This window comes from Rousettus aegyptiacus, unplaced genomic scaffold (genome assembly GCF_014176215.1).
Source record: "Rousettus aegyptiacus isolate mRouAeg1 unplaced genomic scaffold, mRouAeg1.p scaffold_m13_p_4, whole genome shotgun sequence".
NCBI classification, from domain to species: domain Eukaryota; kingdom Metazoa; phylum Chordata; class Mammalia; order Chiroptera; family Pteropodidae; genus Rousettus; species Rousettus aegyptiacus.
The window spans coordinates 126,484,957-126,510,953 of record NW_023416307.1 but is presented as its reverse complement, the minus strand read 5'-3'; the positions used below and the strand labels follow the sequence as shown (position 1 = coordinate 126,510,953).

At 37.4% G+C, this 25,997-nt stretch overlaps 1 protein-coding gene across 5 annotated transcripts in view; it reads left to right on the top strand.

Moving 5' to 3' along the window:
* The first annotated feature begins 11,760 nt into the window (after positions 1-11,760).
* ARMC8 (armadillo repeat containing 8) overlaps positions 11,761-25,997 on the top strand; it is a 90,496-nt gene continuing 76,259 nt past the window's right edge. Inside the window, exons 1-2 of one of the 5 annotated variants that reach the window (XM_016151167.2) lie at positions 11,761-12,068; positions 16,223-16,365. In XM_016151167.2, coding sequence (XP_016006653.1) covers positions 12,024-12,068; positions 16,223-16,365 — 188 coding nt within the window. In that variant the 5' untranslated portion in view covers positions 11,761-12,023. Of the gene's footprint in view, positions 12,069-16,222; positions 16,366-25,997 lie in introns of those variants that run through there. The other 4 variants (XM_016151171.2, XM_016151168.2, XM_016151170.2 and 1 more) reach the window with 4 other exon arrangements.

Below are 25,997 nucleotides of genomic sequence, written 5' to 3'. Positions count from 1 at the left end.
CGCGATAGAGGGATATGCAAGGCAAAGTTAACCCTAGGATTCCAGAGAGCTTTAGAATCGACTCCAACTTTGACAGTCTTCGCGGCTCTTTTAAGTCTTAGCAGTCAAACGGATAATAAAAATCACAACCGGAATAGTAAAAAAAAGAAAAGAAGAAGAAGAAGGAGGGAGGGTGGGAAGGAAGGCCGGAAGGCTGGAAAGAGATCAAGGAAACAAAGAAAATCCCCAGAAATAGTTTAGTTTGATAAAATTAAACCAAGTTAAACAGGTGAGCCGATACGATTGGCTAGTTCCCTAGGATGAATCTCTCACGGAAAAGGTAATAACCTGAGAGTGAATTAGAAATTAAACAAACAAACAAAATTTTTAAGAGGCCTCAAATGAAAATAATTTTAAAATAAAACTTAAAAACTCATTGAAGACTTTAAAATTATCCCCCAGAAGAGTTTCTAAAATTATCAACTTTTTAAGGGTCAGTGACTCCTTGTTTTCCTAACAAATAGTTATGTGCATAACTAGACAGCAAGTTCAATGAAAGCAGATGAGTCTCAAAAATGTCCAAGACAGAAAAGGGCCAAACTTACAACTGAAGAATGAATAGCCAAGACGGAACCAAGCAAACAAGTAAAACTCTGGTAAATCTAATCAAGAAAAGTAATCTAATCAAGATAATGCAGGGAATAGTTAACTCATCTTTAAAAACTAGATAAAATAAAAACTATTCTAGAAACAAAGACACCACAATGAAGCAGAAGATATATTAAGAACATGGCAATAGAAAGACAATGGAAATTTTGTCAGGAAATAAATCCATTAAAAATCATTGTCAGAATGATTTATGGGCAATTCTTTCAAATTTGCAGAAAAGATGCAATTTTCATATTTAAATTGATCAAGAGGGTAGAAAAAGATGGTAATCTAATATTTCCAATTACTTTTAATATTTTATTTTCTTTTTGTATTATATTTTTGAAATATATAAGAATGCTCTCACAACATTTCTAAATTTAACTATTTCCATTTGATTTTTAATCTACAGGAATTATCTCTTCCTGGATCCTTTTTTTCCCCTCTGTGTAAAAAATTTTAACTGAAAACCAACTTACTTAAAGTAACATGAACAAATCAAATCTTAAGTGTACATTTTGATGCATTTTTACATATGTTATCACCGATGTAACCATCACCCATATCAAGGTATAAAAATTTCCAGCAAGATATAAAATATTCCCTTGTGCTTTCTCCCATGCCACTTACCCCAAAAGAAAAGCACTATTCTAACCTCTATCACTGAAGATTAGCTTTGCTTATTTTAAAACATCATATAAATGTCAGTACAGTCATGCACCATATAACACAAGGATACTTTCAAGAAATGTGTTGTTAGGCAATTTTGTCTTAGTGTGAACATCAGAGTGTTCTTACACAAACCTAGATGCTATAATCCACTGCACACCTAGGCTATATGGTTTAGTCTATTGCTTAACAATACCGCGAGATTAAAACAAGCATGACAGAAGATAATGCAATTAAGAGGCTTAGTAAAGACGTATGAGGCTTCACCAGAGTAACACGGCATACTGCTTTATGGCTAGCTTTTCTAAGTAGAAGGAGTACAAAACAATGATAAAAATCATAGTATAGTAAATACATAAACCAGTAATATAGTCATTTATTATCATTATCCAGCACTAGATACTGTACATAATTTTATGTGCTACACTTTTATATGACTGGAAGTGCAGTAAGTTTGTTTACTCCAGCATCACCATAAACATGTGAGTAATGCATTATGCTATAATGTTATGACAGCTACATTGTCACTAGGCAATAGAAATTTTTCAGCTCCATTATAATCTTATGGAACCACAGTCACATATGAGATCTGTCATTGACCAAAATGTTATCATTATGCCTGACTATATATATTATGTACTCTTTTGTGTCTGCTTTCTTTCATTTGACTTAATATTTGTGAGATTCATCCATTAATCTATATTATAGATAGATATAGCTGTAATATACTGTTTCTTATTGCTGTGTTTCTTTTGTGTGAACATACCATAGATTATCTACTTTCCTGTTGAAGGACATTTGGATTGTTTTGAATTGGGAGACATTATGAATAAAGCCACTGTGCACATTCTCGTAAAATCTTTTGGTGGATATGGCACTTATTTCCATTGGATCAGGTACGGGAATGGAATCTCTGGGTAATAGAGTAGATATATGTTTAGCTTTAATAGATAGTGTCAGTTTCCAAAGTGGTCGTGCTAGTTTACATTTTCCTAGATAATATAAGGGTGTTCCAATTATTCCATATGCTCAACAGCACTTGGTATTATCTGTCTGTTAACTTTTAGCCATTTTGTTAGGTGTGCAATGAAATCTTGTGGTTTCCATGTAGATTTTACAACATAATTTTAATAATATATTGATTTGAATTTTCTCTTTTTGTGATGGATAGGAAACAATAACAATGCCATAACATTCAAAAACTCATAGTGAAGGAAGTAGATTATGAATAAGAATGAAGAAAAGTGTCTTGGCTCAGCTCCTACTCTTCCCAACCTACTCCCAATTTTCAGAGACCATAACCAGTAAATTGACAAACTTGAGAATTCTCACTGACTTTCTCAAATCCAGAGCGAATCAAACTAAATAAAAAGACTCACACCCTTCTTATTCTGAATGAGGAGAACAGGAAGGCTGTTGGAGAAAAATGAATAGAATGGACAATTAAGATAACTCTTTATTACAAAGGTGAAGGGCTGCTCACTGGACATGCAGATGCTCTCAAATTATGTGTATGTTTCCATGGGGAAAATAAACAGGTGTCAGATCTGATGTGAAATAAATTCCCTGATTCTATTAGAGCAAAGACAGAATCAATAAGCAAGATGAAGAAAGAAACCCCATGTTAACTATGGAAAAATGCTTTTCAAAAAACATAATCTGGGGTGAGGTTGAGCAAAAGTCTTATTTAAAACTTCTTAGGTCTATGGCCATGTTACCCTGAACAAGCCCAATTCTGTCTGATCTTGGAAGCTACACAGGGTTGGGCCTGGTTGGTACTTGGATAAGAGACCACCTAGGAAGATCAGGTGCTGTAGGCGTAAAACAATAATAATAATAATAATAATAATAAGGGATTGTAAACTGACAAGTTCTTTGCAATCTACGAGGTCAACCAAGTGTTGCCTAAACAAACAAACAAACAAACAAATAAAACTTCTTAAGTACAACCAGACCTTGGGTTTGTAAAAACCATTCTTCTCTAAAAAGAAATTAAGTCTTTTTATTGACATGGTTGGTTCCAGGGCAGAGAAAGTACAAAATGAGCCTGGATCATCTTGTGCCAGAAACCAAGGAAGTGTTCAAAGAACTTGAGATGTCAAAAGGATGCTGGTTGAAGGTTTTTCTACTGATCAAACTTAAAACAATTTTAGCACCAAAATGCATAATCATTGTAACAAACGATAGCCCACTGAATAAAGTAGGAATCTATTGTACTATACTGATATAAGTAAATGAATAATATGGAAAAGAGAGAGCTCTTATTATACAAGAATGTCATGTGGGGGCTAAAAAAATAATACTTTCTCCCTCCACTTTCTAAATTCTTCTAGCTGGGCTAATAATCAAATTAATGGAGACAGATTAACAGGAGAAAATAGAATTTTAATATGTGCACATGGGGAATTCACATAAGCATTAAAATTCCAAGGACAGTGAGGTAAAATTAGGTAATATGTCATTTTAAACAAAGGAGAAAGGAAGTGCAGGGATCTGAGATTTCAAAGGAAATAAGCAATTTAAGGGTAGTCAATGAAAAGCAGAACGTATATGGCAAGTAAATTCTTGCTTCAATGGAATATAAGAGGTAATCTAGCTACCAGGCCCCGGCCTGGGCCTCTCCCATCTATCATACTCAACTCAAATTAAGTTAAGGCAAATATCCTAAAATTTTCCTTACCAAACCAGACCTTTCTCTCTTAATCTCTTAGCCGGAAAAGGAGGAGGGGCAAATGTTCTTTCTGAGTCTTTTGTTTCATAATAACCACTTTAAAGTTAATATCCCAAAGGCAGCTTGAGGGTAGTAAAACTTTGGTTTCCTTCAGTTGATTGATACACACAGAAAGCTAGCTGGAGTTAGAAAATACCATTTGACCACCAGACTAATCATCATCTTCATCATTATAATTGTTTCAAGCAAGAATTTTTCATAAATGCTAAAACTACTGAAAAAAACTTTGAAGAGTAACAGGATAGTTACATAGTCTCAATATATCTATTATTTGAGACTACTTACATAATCTCAAAGTATCTCTCCAAAAGATACTTATTATAACAAAGAAAAACATAAGGATTTTACACTAGTGATGTCTGGCAGACACCACTCTAACAGAGTGATCCAAGTTAATCTCACTAGGAATGGACACATCACATTATGTGCCTTCTAATATAACATACACTATTTCTATGGTATTTCTGCCAAAAATACAAAACCTGAATCTAATTTTAAAAAACAGGAGACAAATGAAAATTGAGAAAGATTTTGAAAAATAACTCGCTTGTTTTTTTCAAAATGTGAAGGCCATGAAATATAAAGACAGACTGAGAATTATTAAAAATTAAAAGAAACGAGATTCATAATTGAATGCAATGTGATGTTATAAAAGACATTATTAGGACAACTGACAAAATCTGAATAAGCTCTTAAATTAGATAATATTATATCAGTGTTAATTTCCTGATTTTAATACTTTTACTCTGGTTATGTAAGAGAATTTCTTTTTTTTTTTTCCAAAGAAACACGCTGAAATTTTAAATATAAATATATATCATATATAGTTTTCTGCCCATCTGTGTATTGTCAGGGATAGAAGCTAAGAGGAACTACATACCTTGGACACCCTTTGCCCCTGAGGTCTGGGTTAGGTTTTGCAAGCAAGAAAGAAACATTTTTGTGAAATGTTAAACAAACAAACAAAAAATTAAATTCAAAGACTGAAAGTCTTTAAAAGAAAGGATTTATTAGGCTAGGGCTAGCAAAAACAAAAAAGAGGGTGGGAGATGGGCTCTAAACCACCAGCAGCACGGCTGGGTAGGAAACACAACACGTCCATCATCCAGAGTTTTGCAAGCAGTTTTAGACACTGAGTAGGGAAGAGAAATATATAAGCCATTCTAATAGGATTTACATTAGCTGTAGACAAAGAGGATGGGAGAAAGAGAAGAGATGTCCACTCCTGTGGATTAGCTATGGGTAGCAGATTGGGAAATTCACATGTAAATAAGACGCAGTGGCTCCGGAGTTTACAGGAATTGTCAGAGCTGGTCCACAGCTATTAACTGGCCAACAGTTCTGTCTCTTTATCTCACTCTCAGGCAGCTGTAATTTTAATTTAGAACATCTGAAAATTTTTTTCTTGTCAGAGGTTATAAGGGAGAAAAAAAAGTTTCTTTTCTCTTCTGGCTCTGGCAGTGGTGGTGGCAGCTCAGCATCCCAAGCTTCTTCAGTGGTGGTGAGCATCCTGCTGTTTCTGATATCAAGTAAAATACTTTCTCCTTGTTTGTATTTTTAGTCCTTCTAGCAATTTTGTAACTTTTTACTTAAAATACCTAGATGGTTTCTGTTTTTCTGTATGTTGCACTAGCCAAGGAAAGTAAAAGGCAACAAGCAGATGTTTTCAACTATAAAAAAAATAAACAAACAAATGAACTCCAGGAAGACAATACACATGAGCCCTTCTTGAAAAGAAATGACAGTAAAATACAGCCAAATAAGAATTGGATAAAAACAAAGGACACAGAAAGAAATAAGCACATTGAAAGATGGGTGATTAAAACTAGAGCAGAGTAAGGGGATAAGAAATGCCATTGTGGAGGTAGGGTATTTAATGATGAATATATAGGGTGTTTCTGGAAGACCGTGCTGATAAGGTGACATATTGAGCGGAAACCTTCACGAACAGAGAGTGGGCAATGGAAATTTCTGGGCAATGAGCTTTCAAATCAGTTTATAAAGTGTTATAAACATCAGGGGAAACATTCATCCTTGCTATCTGCATCTCGAAATTGAACTAGGTGATGGTGGCACCTACCACCACCTGATGGCAGCACACTCAGGAAAACTATTTAAGGAGATAGCTTGTACGTAGTGGTAAAACTAAAATGGGCAGAGGCAAACATCACAGAGGAATCAGAGTTCTTCTGTGTGGTGTCTCTAGCCTCTGAATCTTAAACTTGTCAGACATTTCATTGGACTTTCATCAGAACAGACACACACACACACACACACACACACACACACACACACACACTATTTCTCATTTATAGGTTTTAGGATTTCAAGATTCCATTCCTGTATTGTAAACATTGAAAAGATCAGATTTACTTTACCTAGCTTATTATCTTTGCATCTCCATTTTGAAACATATTGGCCTAATGTGGTCACCATTGCTTTGGAGCGGGAAGGGTGTCTTTGTATTACTCAGGCAATCCAGAAGATTATAGAGCCATCTGAAGATCTGCTGATTTTATGATGTCTTTTTTTCTATAAATAATTGGAGCTCTTGTCCTTGCACTGATTTTTTAGGCTCTGTCAGTGTTTTGTTAAAACACAAACTTCAAACAAGTAAATTCTAAAAGTAGCATTCCACTTAGCAACTAGAAGTTTGCTTGGTAAGGTTGCACAGAGGGAAGGTTTTTATAGAAGGAAGGGTAGGGCAAGAGAGCTATTAACAAAAGAATAGAAAGAACTATTTTTAGACTAGGACATCTTCTGTTGGGGGGAAGATTATGAAAAGCAAGTGTTTTTATAGGCAGATTGCCTCTTCTTTCAATGGGAGAATGGAAAGGGCTCAAATAAGATTACCTAACTTATTTGCTTGCCCAGAAAATTCCACATGTGTTGATAAAGATTACATGTCTATGAGAATCTAAAACTATAGTTAAATCAAGAATTAAATCTAGGTTTGGTTTCATGGGCTTTCAGCACAAGTGACACCATTTTGGGTCTGCGATTTTCTCTTTAACACTTTCCACATCTAAATACAGAGAAGCAGTATCTTAATTGTTCAATTAGACTAACATTTATGGATAAGCCCGGGTCTGTGTAGAGCAGCACACCAGGCTTTGCCTGGTCTTCTCCTGTTTACACTTCCGGTCAGAGCTTGGGTGCCATCTTCACCTGAAGGGTTTCCTATGACATCATTGCTGCTGAGGTTTCCCTCCTAGGTGTTCCCTTAGCCTCATATCCTTCCACTTATCATCCAACATTCTAATGACTTGTTCACTTGTCTCCCTTCACTTTTTGCCTGAAAGCTCTATGAGAACAGGGAAGATGCTTATCTTGCTCATAATTGTATTACCATTTTCTGAGCACAGTACTCAGCACATAGTAGGGACCTAGTATATACATATTTTTTTTAATAAATAAATATCAAGGATCCTTAGTCCTCTTTTTTTTTAATTCTCAAAATGAGTTCCCTTTTCATTATTAAAGAAAAAAAAAACGATTGCTTAATCTACAATTCAATATTTTTACACCTAAATTCTTTACTGCGTAGTCCTTAAGAACAAGGGGATTATTTTTATAGCAACAGTATAATTATCATAATGAGGATATTAACAATGAGACCTCATCCACATATTTTATTCACATTTTACCAGTTTTTCCATTGATGACGTCTTTTGTAGTAAAAAGAAAAAACATTTTACCTTGTCCAGGATTCAATCCTAGATCACAGTTGCATTTGTTGCTCATGTCACTTTAGTCTCCTTTAATCTAGAGAAATTCCTCAGTTTGTCTTTGTCTTTCATGACCATTTTGAAGGACGTGTTATTTTGTAGAATATCCCTCCGTTGGGGTTTGTCTGGTGTCTCCTCTTGATTCCACTCACGCATTTGTGGCAGGAAAACCACGGAAGTGATGTGGTGTCCTTCTCTGCGGATTGTATCATGGCATCTCTTCATCCCATTACTATAATCACTTGAATAAAGTAGTATCTGCCAAGTTCCTCTACTATGATGAGTAACTTGTGGGGCATACTTTGAGACCATATAAAAACCCTGTTTCTCATCATATTTTCACCAGTTAGTTTTAGCATCCACTGATGATTCTTGCCCGAACAATTATAGCTCTTATGGTTATCAAGTGGTGGTTTCCAGTTTCCATCATTATGTCTATATTTGGAAGTTTGGAAATCTACCTTAACAGCAATTGAGTTATTTTTTTAAAAAAGCATTTTCTTTCTTTTACTGTAGTTTCTATAAAAAAGACTTTTCAAAATCTCACTACTTCTGCTTTATATATGTACATATTTTATACCTTCCAAGCACTTGATAAATTATAGATGCATAATTTCCCATTACAAAGCCCTTGTAGACTTTACTAATTGGCTGTTTGCTTAGGCGAGTGCTCAGTAGTCCCATGTGTGAGAGTCCTGTAGGGCAGGGTTCCCCAACTCCCCAGGCCGTGGACCAGTACCAGTATGTGGCCTGTTAGGAACCAGGAGGCATAGCAGAAGGCGAACGGCAGGCAAGCTAGCAAAACTCCATCTGTATTTGCAGCGGCTCCCCAGCGCTAGCATCACTGCCTGAAGTCCACCTCAGATCATCAGACACTAGATTCTCATAGGAGCACCAGTCCTGAAAGGTTGGGACTGCTGCTAGGGTCCCAGAGGACTGTAAAAACTCTGGAAAGGACTTTGAACCAGAGAAGTCTGTACTCAAATTGCTTTAGCCTCTTACCATCTGAGCAACCTTAAGCAAATTACTGGACCTCTCAGGGTCTCACTTTTACTATTCTTGTCTGCTTGAAGGAGGGATCACATCTTTATTCTACTTCAGATCCCTTATACAATGTGTGCACGAATAAACCCACAGTTACTGTCTTTTGGACTGAACCATATCTCTTCTGTAAATATCTTAATCTATTTTTTTTATTTATTTAAATAAGTTTCTCTGTCTTCAAATCTTTTTCAAGGTTCTTCAAAATTCCTTTTGAGGCCATTCAGTTTTTGATTTACATGCATCTCCCTACACTTTAAGTTTTCTTCCTTTTGCAAAGGTATATTTCAATTTTCAAAAATATGGTGCTGTTTCTCTATCCTGGCAACTCCACTTAGATATTTTTAAATACTTTTCAGATTTCTTTCTGGCTTCTTAATGTTCTGCATTTCTACTTTTTAAAATTAAGCTCACACTTTGTTGTCATTATTTTTTCATAAATTAATATTGCTTTGAGATAAGAGCCAAGGGAGGATAGGGAGAAGTTTCATTCCTGTTTACAGTGCGGATAGTTCCCTTTCCCTACCACAGGGCTAAAGTTAACTGTTTTGTTGTTGCTGGTACCTAAAGGCTGAATCAAAATTTCTTACTACCCTTCAATTTTTATTCATCACTTAGGTTCAAAGAGCATACCTAAGGTTATGTTGCAGAAAATTTTGGACTAGAAATGAGATTCCTGATCCCTAAGCTTAGAGTTTTGCTAATCAATGCTTACTTCCTGTCATGTCATTCTTTTGAAAATAAAACAGGAAGGTCTTGGTAGCAGAGGTGTTGGATGCCTTGAGTCACATTTCCTAGCCCCTCCTCACTCTAATTTCTGTAATGATGGTTCTGCTGTAAGTGCAGATGCATGCTGCCTGTATCCCATCTCAAAAGCAAAGTCTACAGATTCTGCTCTTCTACATTAGGTTAAGGAAGTCCTCTCTATTTGATGCACAACAACAATCCAGGAGGGTAGAGAGTTAACAGCCTCCAGAAAAACCTCAACCAATATAGGATGGAAGTAGTGAATAAATGCTCCAGCCTCAACATGGATATCCGGAGGAGCATTCTGTATGTTTCTCAAAGGTCTTCTAGGAATAAGCAGTGAATTCAATAATGAACCCTTATACTGACTTTTTCTTCTTTCTTTTCTCATACTCTTCAATCCATCAATTCTGTTCCCTGGAAACACTTCTCAAATATTCTACCAGCATCCAAATCATCACCCCAGGATCTGTCTTTGGGGGTTGTCCAAACTAAGCCAAAATTCACTCAACCTTTACTAATGACTATTCTATGTTAGGCAGTGAGATAAAAGATCTGGAAAATAAAATTCCTAGTGCCTGCCCTGAAGTGTATAATGGGAAGACAAATAGGTAAACGATTACAAAAAAATTTCAAAATATTGTTGGAGATGCTATGTTATGGTGGTAAGAATAGAATGAAGCATGAAAACAAGAGGAAAGGGTCATATAACCTATACTTGGGGGATGGGCTTCCAGCAGGATGTATTGCTCAAGCTAATAGATGAAATATAGATAAAATATAGCTATAACAACTTCATATCATACAAACATCAAATGAAAATTTATTTGATACCTCTGCATAAGTGTTATGCTCTACTCTGTTGTGGTATGCAGTACATGACATAATTTTAGGTGACACATAGATGGACAGTTAAATGTTTTTTGTGGTTATTATGTTAATGTGTACTAGAATAAAAATAAGGAGCACAATAAATTTGACTTAACAGTGTATTACAATTTAGGATGAGGCTAAAATTATTTAATGATTTGACCTTGGTTTTAAAGGAAAATATTGAGCAACTAATAATATGTGGGTGCGAGTTGGCAAAGATTGTGTGGGTGGCATGCAGATTACTGAAGTTTGGGAAATAGAGTTTCAGCAGAAGGAAAATCTAAAATGAAATTCCTGCTTTCCAGAAACTCAGAAGTTTGTTAGGGACACACAGACCCAGAATCAAGTATGATTAATGCTACAATAAATTTAGAAACCGGTACAGGGGGAAGACAGGAAAGTAGTAGGGAGCAAAGGAGAGGCTAGAGGCTACAAGATCAGTTGGAAGACTATTGGTCTAGTCCAAGGGTGAGGTAATAACAGCTTGAATTGGGGAGTGGTTATAGAAATGGAAAGAAAACAAGTAGTATAACAGGTTCATGCAACCATTCTGTGAAAACTTGCTGGGTGCCAGCAGCACGAAGGTGAAACCTGTCCAGCCAAGTCCAGGGTAGTTTTGTACACACACACACACACACACACACGCACACACACACGTATGCACGCACACACGGAGTGGGAGACCTGAATTAATCAATCAGAAAATACTATAATTAGAAGCATATTCTCATTTGTCTTCAGTTATCAGAGCGTTTTAGTGTGAATTACTCAGCCATTTGCCCCACTTTTTTTCTACTTGATTCATACACACAACACTTTCTACGTGGAAGACCTTAGCATTCTCCATTTTCATAACCCATATTCTATAGCAAACTGACTTCAAGGAGGTTAAGTAACTTGCCGGAGGTAATGTAGCTGGTGAATGAAATAGCAAGAATTAAACCCAGACGTCTGATTCTAGAGTATCTATTCTTAACACACAAGAATAAATAGGTAGGGCAGACAATGGTAAAACAGGTCACATTTCAGAGTTGGAATGCGAGACACTCTTATCGGTGGCAGAAGACCTTGTACTGAGATCACCGTCTCACCACCTGTAAAATGAAGATAATGACGCTAAGAGTTTGGTGCGGAGAAGGAGTGAGATAATAAATGTGAAAGTGAACTTCGAGTTATGTACGTGGCCCCACATACTAGTTTTTTTGGAATATGAGTACGCGAACTCTTAACTGCTGCGAATCAGTCTGTGAAGCTTGTAACATCAGAGCTAGACCCCGCCCCCGAGGCTCCGCCCACCTTGAGCGGCAGGTGGGGCCGACAGATCTTCTTTGCGCATGCGGACACTGCTGCCCGCTCCCACCTCCAATCCAAGCTGAGAGTAGCTGCTGTTTCTGAGAAGACGATTCGTAAGCAGGCCCCTGGCGCGGTTTCCCTTTGCTGTCCTCTCTGCGGGTGCTGGCTGTACTTCAGCGGAATCTAGAGCGTTGCCCCTTCTCTTCGATCTGCCTGACTTTCTCCAGAGGTGCCTGTCGTTGGCCCAACAGTTCGGTGTCGAAAGTGCCGGCGGCCGCGCCGGCTCCGGCTGCAGCCGGGTGGGAAGGCTCAAGATGGCGTGCCTGTTGGAGACCCCAATCCGCATGAGCGTCCTCTCGGTGAGTGACCCGCAGCAGCCACCCGCCACGGAGCTCGGGCCCGGCTGCTAGCGTACACCCCCAAAGCGGCGTGCTTCCTGGGCACAACCCCTTGGGGTCGCCTCCTGCTCAGCTTTGGGCAGGGGAGTGAGAGAAGGTGGGCGGGCGTGATAGACGGGACTTCGGCCGAGCCAGAGACGTCTCCAGCTCCCGGAGCTCCCACCGGTGCCGGTGCTCAGGACGGCGTCCAGCGGGCGTGGTGGTTGGGCGTACGGACAGCTGGCTTGGCGACGCGGCTTAGGCTTTGCCAGGCGTTTCACTGAGCTTTTCTCTTATCGATACCGCTTCTCCCGGGCCAAGGGCTCAGAGTGTCCTGCAAGGCGCCGGACTTGCCGCTGGCCTGAGAACTAGCGCCCACTCTGCCCCCCGCGGCTTTGGCAAGAAGAGGTTGAGGCTCCTGGTTCCCCAGGGCCTCAGAGCTGCCAGGCCAGGTCTGTGTGGCTTCTATCGCGTCCCAGCACCCGGGCACGGGGTAGAGCAGCTTGGTTCTTGGCAACGAGGATTTCATATCAGTTGCAAAGTCTCCTAGTGTATGTAGTTATTTAAGTCCCTTTTCTCTACTCTGGAAGTCGCAGCTCTGTCTAAAGGAATCTGTGCCTTCCATCTTTTCTTTTAAGGGGAGTCAGACATTGAAAAAAAGAAAAGGTCAAATTTTCCTATTACTGAAAGAAGGGAATATATAGACATGCCAGGAAGTAATACCTAGGGTTTTGTTTTGTTTTGTTTTTGTTTGTTTGTTTTAAGCTTAAAAAGCAAAAACAAAACATGACTTTCACTGTGTTGCTCTTGAGAGAACCAGGACCAGAGGTGAAAGTTACTGGGCGATAACTTCGTAGGGTTTTGCAACATCCGTTCAACTCTGGTCAATTTACCAACGGTCCATTTGCTCACTGCTGGAGACAAGCAGGCAAACACTGGTTGGCCGTCTTTTCGGCTTGTTGTGGAAGTCTATCTGATATTGAGAGGATTGGTTAGATTATAGATGACTTATATCAGGTTCCTAGAGTCTGCGACTCCCAACTGGTTTCTTTTCTCTTCCCTGACTTCTCCCATAAACACACTCAGCTATCTGGAAGCACCTAGGATATTTGCTTGTGGTTCAGGGTTAGAGCATTTGGCATGCTGCAACTTTGATAATTTAATGGGGTGGGGGAAGGGGGGACTATCAACAAATTTGTCCCCTAATCCATTTTAACAGTCCTTTTTCTTATTTTTAAACTGCAGCTGGGGAAATACGGTTCACCTAAGTATTGAATCAGATTAGCCCATTCTCAATCTGACTGCAATACCAAGGAATGTTTTGTGGAAGAGCAGGCTAGTGACTTTTCCCTTATTATGTTTTCTAGGAGAGTATGCATTTTGACTGTTCTCAGTCCTTTTTTAATATCTCATTTATCTTTCATTTCACCTGAAGCTTCTTTACTTTTTGTATATTGTCAACTTGTATAGTACATACAGTTGAAAATTCGATTTGTTTCACTCCCTCAGTAAATAATATTTCCTGTTTAATTTTATTCAGAAACTTCTTGAAGAGTATTCCCTACTTATGTTGGGGACTTGCTTCAGCCCTAGTCTCACTGGGGGCTTATTTTCTAAAAAAGACTTCACAATTCCAAAGTTTGGCCTGTCCATTCTTCTTCAGTCCAAGAGCCTTGGGAAATCAGAGCTTTGGATAAATGATTTAAACTGTCTAAACTCACTGAGTGTACTAATTTAAAGTGAAGCCTGTTCTTTTCAAAGTATTACCCAGGGTGCCACTTTTTGAAATACAAAATACAAGTGGAACAGGAAGTATTAATCAAAATTATCCTTAAAATAATTGATTCCTTTGATATGCTACTTATTGTGTTACTTATGTACAAAACTCTCTAATGTATATTAGGGAATGCAGGGATGAGATAAGATATGCCCTCAGGAAGCTCACAGTCTGAATGACTCTATAGCTTTATAAACATAATTCCAGCAAGAGGCAAATCAAATGGTTTTATGGGTGCTCACCTCTGAGAGATCTCATTCACTCTTATAACTTTAATTGTAATCAGCTCACACATGTATATTGCCAGCCTTGACTTTTCTCCATCTAGTCTCGCATCTTCAATTGTATGGATGTTATCCATCACTTTTAACAAAGCACGTTCTATCTCCTAAGAGGACTTAGTCATGACTTCCAATTTCTGTTAATGATATTATCTTTAACTGATTACTCACTGTAAACTCCTTGAATCATCTCTGACTCTTTCCCCTTTCATTCCCCTGTATCTATCTATCTGCTCAGCCTTTAAGTTCTGTTGGCTCTTTATTCTCAGTGTTTTTCACATCTGCCTGTTCCCATGGTCACCCTCTCATTCAGGACCTTGTTTATGCCTACATTACCACAGTATCCTTGCAGGTATTTTTACAGCCTCTAGTGTCTTACCCTCTCAGTTCAAGTTAATTCTCCACATTAATTTTTCTATAGAATACATGGTACACACCATGTCTATTTTTGAAAATTTTAGTGTTTTTATTGCTGAAGAGCTGACATTTTATTTTTAGCTTTGGATATGAGTCTTTATCCTCTTCATGAACCTTTTCTCCCACATAGTTGGCTTTCTCAAATTAAAGTGACCTAGGGTTCTTCCAAACCCCCATAACTCTTATTGTCTGTCTGCTCCTTTGTACATATGTATTATAGCTTTGTATAGGTTTACTCACGTGATGTACTTTGAGTTTTTGTCATTTGCCAGGCATGGCACTGGGTTTGGTAATACAGTGGCAAGTTACACAGACCTGTCTCTGTCCTTTTGGAGATTTTAGACTAATGGGGGAAATAGATATCAAGTCATCACACAGTTCATTTGTAAATGGCAGTTAATGTTATCAATGAAAAACATAGGGTGCAGTTACAAGCATGTAATAGGGGAATCTGATCTAATGTGGAGGGCAATGAAGAGAGTTAAGGAGGGTTTCCCTGAAGAAGTGACAATGAGCTGAGAGTTCAAGGGTGAGTAAGAAGTAGAAAAATAGGAGCGCATTCTAGGCAAAGGCAACTGTTTCTGCAGAGACACCTAGGCCATTAATAGTTATTCTGTTTTATCTTCTTAGTAAATTAATTTATTTTTCTTCATCCTACTACGATATATACTTGGTATCTTGCATATACTAGGTATTCAATAAATGTTTGATTGAACTATCTATTTTGGGGATTTGGACAAATTCTCCAGTTCTTTCTAGGGTTCACCATGATCACCCACATCCCTCTTTGGTTAGCATTACATCACCCTTTTCAACAAGTTTGTAAATTCTCCCACATTTCCCAAATTTTTGGATGATTTTACATTGATTGCATTTTTAAAAACTTTATTTTGAAATAATTACAGAGTTACGGGACCTTGCAAAGATAGTACAGATTCCTGTATATGCTTCACCCAGTTTCCCCCATTGGTAACATTTTATGTAACTATACAACAGTATTGAAGCCAGGGTATTGATACTGGTGTAAGTATGTGTATAGCTTTGTATCATTTTATCACATGTGTATGTGTAACCACCACCACAGTCAAAATAATGAACTAGTCTGTTTTATTGGCCTCCAGCCGCATATTGATTTGGTCTTTTACATGGGCAACTGACAATAGTTTTTCTGAGAAGTTAAGCCCACTATTCTAGAAGCATGAATTTGGCCTCTCTTGGTTTTTAGTAATAAATAAATGCAAAGTAAAATTTTGGTTGGCACATTTTAAAATTTGTCATTATTTTACTTTACAAAGCACCCATAAGTACAGGGTGGAGATAGTCCTAAAAGAAATTAGTCAGTATGAACTTCCTAATCTTTATGGTCAATGTGTGAAGAACGGGAGGTGCTTATCATGTTTCTGACGCTTGCTGTCTTGTCTCTAAGGAAAGATTGCCACCTGAATTCAGACAATGAGTTCTCAAGAAATCTTTGAAGCTTTACCAAGAATTAGCAACACCTTCCTGTAGGGTCTTTTGATTTCACTTGGAGATCTAGCCTTTCTGTCGCCTCTTATTCTCATTAAGAATTTAAAAATAGTGCCAGGGGCCAGGAATTTCAGTGTTTTTGACTTGTATCTCTTCGATTTCTGATTTGGCAGTTTTTTTTTTTTTTTTTGCAGTGCCATCTGTCATATTGTCTGGTGGGTAAAGATATGGAATTATTGACAAAGGAAAATTCTGTTACCTCTGGAAATTGGAGAACAGCTGCCTTCACTGAGCATTGGTACTATGATCCTTGGGTCCATTTAGATTGGAATGAAAGGTATTCCAAATAAGAGCTGTTTTGCAGAAACAGCTCCCCACCCCCCCACCACGTGTCTCTCTGATAAAGGAAAAGTGTTTTGACCTCATTCCATAAAATCAGAAGAATAAAGAATTAGCTATATTCTGATACATTCATAATATAGTTATTGGGGGAGTGGGGATGATAAGACTGTCATGCTTTTTATCAAAAATTAAAGTGCTCCAGTGGGAAGAGTTTCCAGCCTATAGGATCTATTAATATTTGGAGGTCTTTACCACCTAGACAACTATTATAGAACACAGGAGCCTTTTGTTTTATGAGTGTTTTAAGACTTTAGGCTTTCACAAAATTTTAAGTTGTGACTGATTGGATAAGTGGAATGAGGAAAAGGAAAGAGTCGTGAACATGATCAAGCATGATTCACAGGAATTTTACCTTTGCAGCTAGGTGCTATCATGCTGAGGATTAGGAGAGGATTGCGTTAGGGGATTAAAGAGGAAAACGTTTAATTTTGGACATGTTGACTGTAAAGTGTATTCTGGACTTCCATTTAGAGGTGTCCAATAGGCAGTTGGATATTTTGAAGTGTGTTCCACACCAAACAGTTCTCTAGTTCTAGTGGATAGCTGGGTGTTCTACAATTTAACTCAATTCTGACACTATCTACCAAAAGATAGTGTCATATCTCACAGGTTAAGGGCTCAGTCTTACAAGACTGCTCCTGCTTCAGACACCAGTTGCAAGTCCAAGTTGTTCTGTGCCTCTGACCAACCAGCCATAAATCATATGTTCCCATGATTCCCTCCTCGGGTTCTATCATTTGTTAGAACAGTTCACAAAGCTCAGGAAAACATTACTAGCTTATTATAAATGGTATTATAAAGGCTACAGATGAACAACTGGATGAAGAGGTACATTTAGCAAGACTGAAAGAGTCGCAAGTATAGAAACTTCTTTTCCTGTTAAACTGAGGTGTGCCACCCTCCTGGTACCTCGATGCATTCACCAGCCTGGAAGCTCATCAAATTTCATTCCAGAGTTTTTATAGAGCTTTACTCTTCAGTCCTCCCCACCCCTCAACTCTTCCTCTTCCCAGAGGTTGATGGGTGGGACTGAAATTTCCAACCCTCTAGTCACTTGGTCTTTCTGGTAACAAGTCCTCTCCTGAGACTTTCTAGAGGCTCCAGCCTAATCATTCATTAACATTAACTCAGGTGTGCTCAAAAGGGACTCCTTTTGAATAACCAGACACTCCTATGAGGAAATGCCAAAGGTTTTATGAGCTTTGTTCCAGGAACCTGGGACAAAGACCCAATGTATTTATTATACCACAGATACAAAGGTCTAGTGCTTAAAACTGTACTGATGATGATTATTTGGGAGTCATCAGCATATTAGTGGTTCTTAACCTTTTAAGGATAACAGCCTCAACATTCTTTTCTGGAAAAAACATGCATTTGCCTAAAGAATCACATAGTTTCAAGGGGTTCATGGATTCCCTGAAATCCACACATCAATTTTGAGTTAACAGTTCCTATTCTTTACTGATCCCAAAGTCAACCACAAAAACATATAGCAAAATTTTAAAGTCATGTAATTTTGATATGGTAAAAAAGTGTAACGATACAGTTTTAAAACTCATATAAGGTATCACATGGGGGACTTGACTCTGAAGAATCAGTCTTTTGCCTAGAGTATGTTAGTGATCTTGCATAAGGTGTATTATATCTACAAAAAGGGCTTTGTGTAGCTATGATGTAGCAGGCCTGGGAGGCAGAGCTAGTTTAGTTGGAGATCCAAAATAGGACAAAGTTAGACATCGTGGGCCTGGGCACAAGCAGAGTTGAATAGTTGGAGATCACAAGTGGCTCATGATATTGGCATGATTGTTACTGGCCACAATGTGGATGATGGATCAGACAGATCCTGAGTGGTACTGTAATAGGAAAGCTAATACACAAGTTGCTGGAAGTGGTGGGCTGAGTCTGAGTCAAGCACCATGGATAGCTCCGAGGCAACCGTGTTTACTGCCTCTTAAGAATCTGAAGCAAGTAAGGGTTTTCTTTCATCAGGAGGCAGCTAGCCTGTCTGGGCAATAATACTTCCGAGGTGTACCGTGAAAGATGGTAGTGAGGATCTCTAAGTTCTAACGTGATTGCGTTCTTGAATAATAATTTAAACTTATGGTCCAGGACAACACTATACCTATGTCTGAATAGCTTCACTCTTATGTCAGGATCAAAAAGTAGACATTTGAATGCATCCTAGTGGATTTCCTGGACAATTTATCATCTTAGGAGACATTTAAATGAATGTCAGCAAACCCAGAGAATCTCTCAATCTTTGTAAAACTCATCACAACCCTTGTCACTCCTTGTCCCAGAGATGGTTCTTGCTCTCTTCGGCTTCCAGATTATGCTGTTTTGCACCATAGGTTCTTTCTTAGTTCATTTATTTTATCTGGAGGGATCTTTTTTTGCCCTTCAGTCTTCAGACGTTTTCATCTACACTGAAGAGTAAATGAATAGAATTTAATAGTGAGAGGAAACCTTTAAGGCCATCTAGACCATATAGCTCTTTGTGATTTGTACCATACTTTAAAAGGATAAATGTTGCCATACCTGATTAGAAAGAAACGTGACTGTTAAATTGCTTCCAGTTCTTGTGACTACCAAAGCATGTCTATAGCAATTGTTGATATTATACAAGGGCTGGCTGTATTAATATTTTATTACTTAAAAAACTCACTACAGAAAAAGTAAAGGCTATTCTTCATATCCCTTTTAATCTAATTTCACCTGGTTTTTCTATTCTGAGAACAACATCTTTTGTTTGAGTGTAAAAAAATCACCTGGTTTTTCTATTCTGAGAAAGCATCTTTTGTTTGAGTGTAAAATTATGAAGGCTTTTTGTGGAAGAAATCTGCAGGTAATCTCTAATTCATTCTTGGCTTTTTTTAAATTGAGGAAAACAGAACCAGAGAGGCTGACTTTCTCACTGTCATATGCTATTATGTAAAGTGTCAGAGTCAATTTCAGACACTTAAATTTAAAAAAAAGAATTGTGTGCACAGCTTTGCATTTTAGAATTTTATTTTCAAACTTTATGTGTACTGACTTACGTACTACTTATTTTGAAATGTTATTTTACCATGTAAAGCTTGATTTTTCAGTCTTAATTATTTATTGAGCGATCAGGGTTGCCTCTTATTCAAGAAGATTAAATTTAAAATTACATATTTAAGTATTTGCGAAATTAAAGCAGAATATATTTTAGCAATCTTGGTTGTCATAAGAATGTTATATTCTATGCTTGTGAGACCCAGCCAAACTGAAAAGTGCCATTTTATAAACTTTCCAAAGTTGCTTGAGGCTGCATAAAAGGATGCTGTGAACCTCTAGAAACACCAAAGAGTAAATTCATAATTAAAAAAATTTTTTTTTTTAAGGATTAAAAATAGTTGCAAAAATACTATGTGGTGTGCCGGAAAAAATTGAATGAGAATTTGAGTTAATGGGTCCGGAAGTTTACCAGAATATAAGAAGTAGAAGAAAAGAAAAGGAAAAAAAGACACCTGCCAAAATCTTGGGTTTTAAATGGTACGAGGGCATTTTTTTTCTTCTAAATTTTCTTCTTTTGGGAGGCAAGTGGAAATTTTGGAATACATTGGAAGGCCATGATAGCTGGCTGCAAGGAAGAAGTTAGTCTTTGTTGCTGATGTTATCCTCTTTGTATTGTCCTGGAAGGAGGCAAATATTACCTTTTAAAATTAGGAAAGAATTGTGTAGCAATTACTTTTGCTTAATAGGGAAATAAATCTTCTGGCAGAGAAATACTATGTATCACCAGAACTCTTTAAGCATCACTGAGGCAGCTCTATTTAGGATCTTTGAGTTTAACTGTCTCACCAGAAACAAAGGGAGGACATGTGATTTGAAATTAAGGCACAGTTTAGTATCGATTTCTGATATTCTGGGTTGTGGAAGACCTAATCTCTTTAGGGGCAAATACAAGCACATCGAGCGTTCTTGGGCTTTGCAATGAATAATTGTGAGTTTGTGACTTATCTAAGCAGTGTACTTATTTGGTATATCAGAAAATTGTCAGAGTGACAAAAGGTAGCATTTTTTTTTTTTTGACAGAGTTTTGGAGACAACAGAAAATCAAAATTTTGTTTCAAATTGGGGGATGGGAAGAGTTTCTGGGGCTCACAGTTGACTGGAACATTGATGTTTTAGTTATTGGTTCCCAACTTTACCAGACTTAACACCATCCACCATCTGAAAACATATTTTGTAGTACAGCTTTGCTTTCCTGAAGTGAAATTCATAAGTAAGATAGCCGTCCTTGTATGTAACTTTTTAAGAGTTCCCCTAACGCCCTAGCTGTATTAAGGGAGAAAGTAGTAAACTATATCACTTAAATTAGTACTCAGACACTACTAACCTAGCTAGAAGTAGTAAAGTAGTGATATATATGCAAATGTATGTAGTTTGGTTATTGAATGCAGGCTGACATAGGTATGTTTAATTGTTACTTAAATACAATAAATATTTTTTTTATGTGAATTTCTGAAATTAACAGCTTTTGGTAAAGTTCCTAATATGACAAAGTACACCTTTTTCTTTATATCGGAGTTGCAGTCTTGGAAACCCGATTATATGGTAAATGATAAAAAATGTATTTTGTGTTTATATGCAAAATGGAGTTAGTTTCTAGGCTCAGATACTTAAAAATGGGTTCCTTGCCTACATGACTGCATAGTGGAAACTTTTTTAGAATGAGGGCCTGTTGTCCCATGCATTGCAGAACATCTGGCATCCTTAGTCCTTGCCCACTACATATCAGTAGCACCTGTTGTCGTTTTGACAGGCAAAAGCACTTTCATGGATTTATAAAATATATCCTGGGGATTAGTGCTGTTCCTGTTCAGGCCTGCTGAGATGCTTAGAGCATGGGACTCCAAGTGGTGTATATCTTAGTGTACCACTCCTGCACCTCTCCTTTTCCTGGCTTGTGGCAGTGTACGGTATAAGGACATGGGAATAAAATGTGCTATTAAACATTCATCTTCCAGAGTATGTATAGCTTTCTAATAATCTAAATTATCTACTGTGTTTATTGCTTTTTATCTTTCCTTGCTGAAATGTAAGCTCTGCAGAGGTGGGCTTTTTTGGGCGAAGGAGTATCTGTTTATTGCCTAAAACAGTGCCTGCATAGCTATTTAAATATTTATTGACTGGCTGAATTAGAGTACAACTTCAGCTTTGTTTTGTATTTCCAAGTGCATACTGTATCATTATAATAATAAATTGCATTTCTCGAACATGCCACATTATTTCAGAATTCTTTCATATGTGTGTGCTCTGCACCTAGAGTCCTTGTCTTTTTTTTTCCCTCCCTTTTTTATTTGGCAAATTAATAGTAGTCTTTCAGATTACTTATCCTCACTACTTAACATCATCTCCCATTTGACCCCTAATTTCAGTACTTCAGTTAATTGTATCTTTGACTTAAAAAAAAATTTTTTTATCTTCTTTTACCGTTATACTTATCATGTGTAACTTACTTCCATATCTGCTTTCTTTCTGTGCTGTTAACTCTTTGAGGGTAAAGAACTCTATCTTATCTCTCTGTTACCAGCACCTAAAATAATACTGGGCAAATTAAGATTTCACATGTTGAATTTCAGCCTGAAATAGGTTTTAAACTGAATCTTTATAGAGTTCAGTCATCCTATTTTTCTTTTTTTGGTTGTGTTTCTTTTATCTCTTTCCCAAACCAAGATCTTCCCTGAGATGCTAAATGACAAACATTATAAACAGTTTTCTTTTTGAAGTTCCTAGTAGTTTGTGGAATAACAGATAAATTATATTTGATTGGCAATCACTTGTTTAAACACTCGTTTCTTAGGGGTCACAATTCCCCTGTTGAGAATTATAAGGGTTTAGTTTCTAAAGAACATATGAATTAAATTAGACAATAGATAGAAAATGTTTAGTAAACTGTAACATACTAAACAAGTGTCAAGTGCAGGTATTATAAAAAACATTTCTTATCTGTCTACCTTTTCTTTTCTGGGTTGGTTGTATGGGAGAGAGACCACTATAAACTGATTACTCCTTGAATAATACTCATTGGTATTCTTAACTATGATGTTATAGTCTCTTTGTGTCCATGGTGTAACACCTAAAGTTAATTATAAAAACTGCACAAATTATTACTTTGTACACTTTTAGCATTTTTAAAAAAGGTAATAAATTTTAGATTTTTAAGTTCAGCACTCATATGCTTATTTATTTCTTGCCAGATATTTAGCTTGCTCTGAAAGAAAGCTGTTATTAGGTGAGAAAAGGTATTTTGTCTGAATAATTAGGCTTTAATCATGTATATGAATATGAATAACCAAGAGGGGCATTAGTATACCTGTAAAAGCAATATTTTGTACAAAAAGAATTCCTCTGAAGTCAGTATTTGTATGGTACTTTTACAGTTTACAAGGGGTTTTACTTGTGTTATCTCATCTGATCCAGCACTCCGAATGAGCTATGTGGTAATATCCCCATTTTTTAATTGAAGAAACATTCTCAGAATTTTTTTTTTCCCTAAGTCAAAAAATTTATAAGTAGTAGAACTGGGATTCAAATTCAAGTCTTAAAAAAGACCAAATTATTTGTTTTTCTACCACACAATGCCTCAGTATGTTAGAAATAAAGAACATTATGTTTCAGTGATATATACATAGAACAAAACTTTAATGAAATAAATAAATAGTTTGATATTTTCTTATTTACCTTTAAACTGTCATTCTTCATTGTATAATAAACTGATCATTTTTACCCCAAAACTTCTTTTGAACACATTTATTTCTCCTTATTTTTGTGTTAGATCCCATTCATGGAAAGTCTTGGACTTAGTAATTTGGCATTCAAAACCTTTCTTGAAGAATTTTTTCAAAATACAGGGTGTTAATTCACCCTAGTCATGGGTAGTTTATTCAGAAGGGCAATTAAAGACTGATCTAGCTTGCCTTTTTAGGATATCTGGCAAGTTTTCAGACTACTTTTTAAGTTTTTCCTCTTTCTTATTACTAAAGAAGAATGAAAGTAGGATTATCATACAGCCCCGTTTGCTCCAACACTCCTGGTTTATGTGTATTATTTTGTGACGATTATTATCATGCCCTTTTCACTCTTAAAATTATCCTGGTTTGGATGATAATTTTGAAGGTTTATTATCTATTGTATTGTTATGTAACAAATTACTCCAAAACTTAGCTGCTTAAAACTACTATTATCTCTCAGTTTCTGTAGATCAGGGGTTCAGGTGTCACTTAGCTGGTACTTCTGTCCCAAAGTGTCTTGTGAGATTTCAGTTAGTATGTCAGTAGGAGCCATGTCTCACCTGAAGGCACAAATGAGGTACAGTGTTTCCTAGCTCACTCACATGGTTATTGGCAGGATTTAGTTCCATGTGGGGTGTTGGACTGAGGGCCTCAGTTCTTTGCTGGCTCTTGGCCAAGGGCCTCCCTCAGTTCTGTGTCATATGGGACTCTTCATAGGGCAACTCATGGCATGGAAGCTGGCTTTCACACACAACTGAAATGATATTTTATCACTTCCTCTGCATTCTCTGTATTTGCTAAAATCAAGTCACTACTTCCAGGCTTCATTCATTCCAGGGGAGATAATGCACAGAGTTTGAATACCAGGAGGTAGGGATCATTGAAGATCATTTCAGACGCTGCCTGTCACAGATGGTTCCCCTAATAAAAAGGAAATGCTTCCACAATGGAATGCAACTCATTACCTGTTTCTGTTTTTGTTTTCCTGCAAGAAGAAACTAGCTTCAAGCTTCTCTCCTTTTTGTTAATGATCAGTACCCATTTGTACACCCTAGAGATTCAACGCTCATTAGAATTAACTAATTCCCAAATTTGGTGTCTATAAACATTCTACTGAAGGGATCCATGTGCATTTTCACATAGCATAATTTAGGGAGTACATAAAATGTAACAGGTTTTTAAGATACACATTTACGGCAGCTCAGTTGCAGCTCTGAATGTGTAAAATGAGTTTAGAGCCAAGTTATGAAGGCTTGCTAAGTCATTTGTTTGGTGCCGGAAGGCAAAGTTCATAGTCTGACCCTGGCTAGCTTTGCCCTTTTTCATAGGCACAGACTGTATGCTGAGCTTTAAGCTGGCTGTTTGACATATTTACTCTTTTGGTTGGGAGGATGCAGGGATCACCATGAACACAATCCCTTCCAGCTACTGGAAGCTACACGAAGTAATTTAAAGGGCATTGTTGTTTTGAAGTGAGTAAGCCATATCTTGAAAGGTCAGAACATCAGAAACCTTCCTAATCTTCTTGCTCTGGGCAGGAAAGAAGAAGGAACCCCAGTGCTTCTCATATTTCTGGAATAAATAAGAAGTGCCTATATCAAACTGTCCCTCCCTAGCATTCGTACTGTTGTTGACAAGAATGAAGAAGAGTCTCCAAATTTTCTTCACCCCTATGTCACCACTATTCTTTCCCTTGAGGTCATCAAGATTAAGCTCTTTACAGTGACTACCACAAGAAGCCCAGGCCTCTAGGGTCGTTCTTCATGCTCACATAACTGTCCATTTACTGTTATATCTGGATCCTTTGCCTTTCTCCTGTACTTTTCACTGGATTCTCTTATCCGCAGCCTCTTCTGTAAACATTTCCTTCATTTTTCTTAATTTTCCTTCATTTTTCTTAGATTTTAACAGCTTCTTACCTGATGTCACTCTTTTTTCCCCCAGCTCTCTCCTGCAGTCTTCTCTGCTGGTGGCTTTTTTCCTCCCATACTCCTCATATCACTTGCCCTAGAGGTGGAAATAGAGCCTCTTTTCCTCGTCATTCTTTTCAGATCCTTTTCTTTCTCTCTTCTTGAAACACCACAACTCTGAATCTCATCAGACTACCTTGTTGTAATTATCTGTAGGCCCCCCTGAGTCAGTCTTCCTTATTTCTGTAAGATTTTAACTCTTAGTTCATGGTCACATTTTCTAGCACTACTTACTTCTATGTTAATTTATGGAAATTTTATTATGTACGTAGACAACGTTTCTAAAACTCTCTAGACTTCGCCAACAATCATGTCCTCTCTCCTACCTTGAGGTACTTCTTCCCATGGTCATTTCCTAAACTTTGACCTTACTAATAATGAAAATCCCTCCGTAATCTCAATTTCAAACATCCTGGCCACCACCTTCTGTCCTCTCCAACCATACCTTCTACTACTCTGGTGCCAGCAGTCCTTTAATCCCTCTGTTACCTACAGTATATTAATTTTACAACTTTTTCACTGGCCTTCAATAGGCTTACCATTTATAATCAGAACCTTGCATGTACCCTCAACTGAGCTGACTCCTTCCTTTAATTTTGTCATCCTTGTCTGCTGTAATTCCAACCCTGTTTAAATCTAACTCTCTTTTTCATGCTCAAATCTATACATTTTAATGTACCTGGAGGCAAGCCATGCTGACTTAGTCTCACTTTAGATTCATAATTGTGAACCTCAAGAGGATAAATGCTGCCTGGCAGTCCTGGTACATTTTCCTGGCCCATTCAGTATCTTATTTCTTCTCTTTCTCCAAACTGCCAGCCTTCCCACCCCCCTCC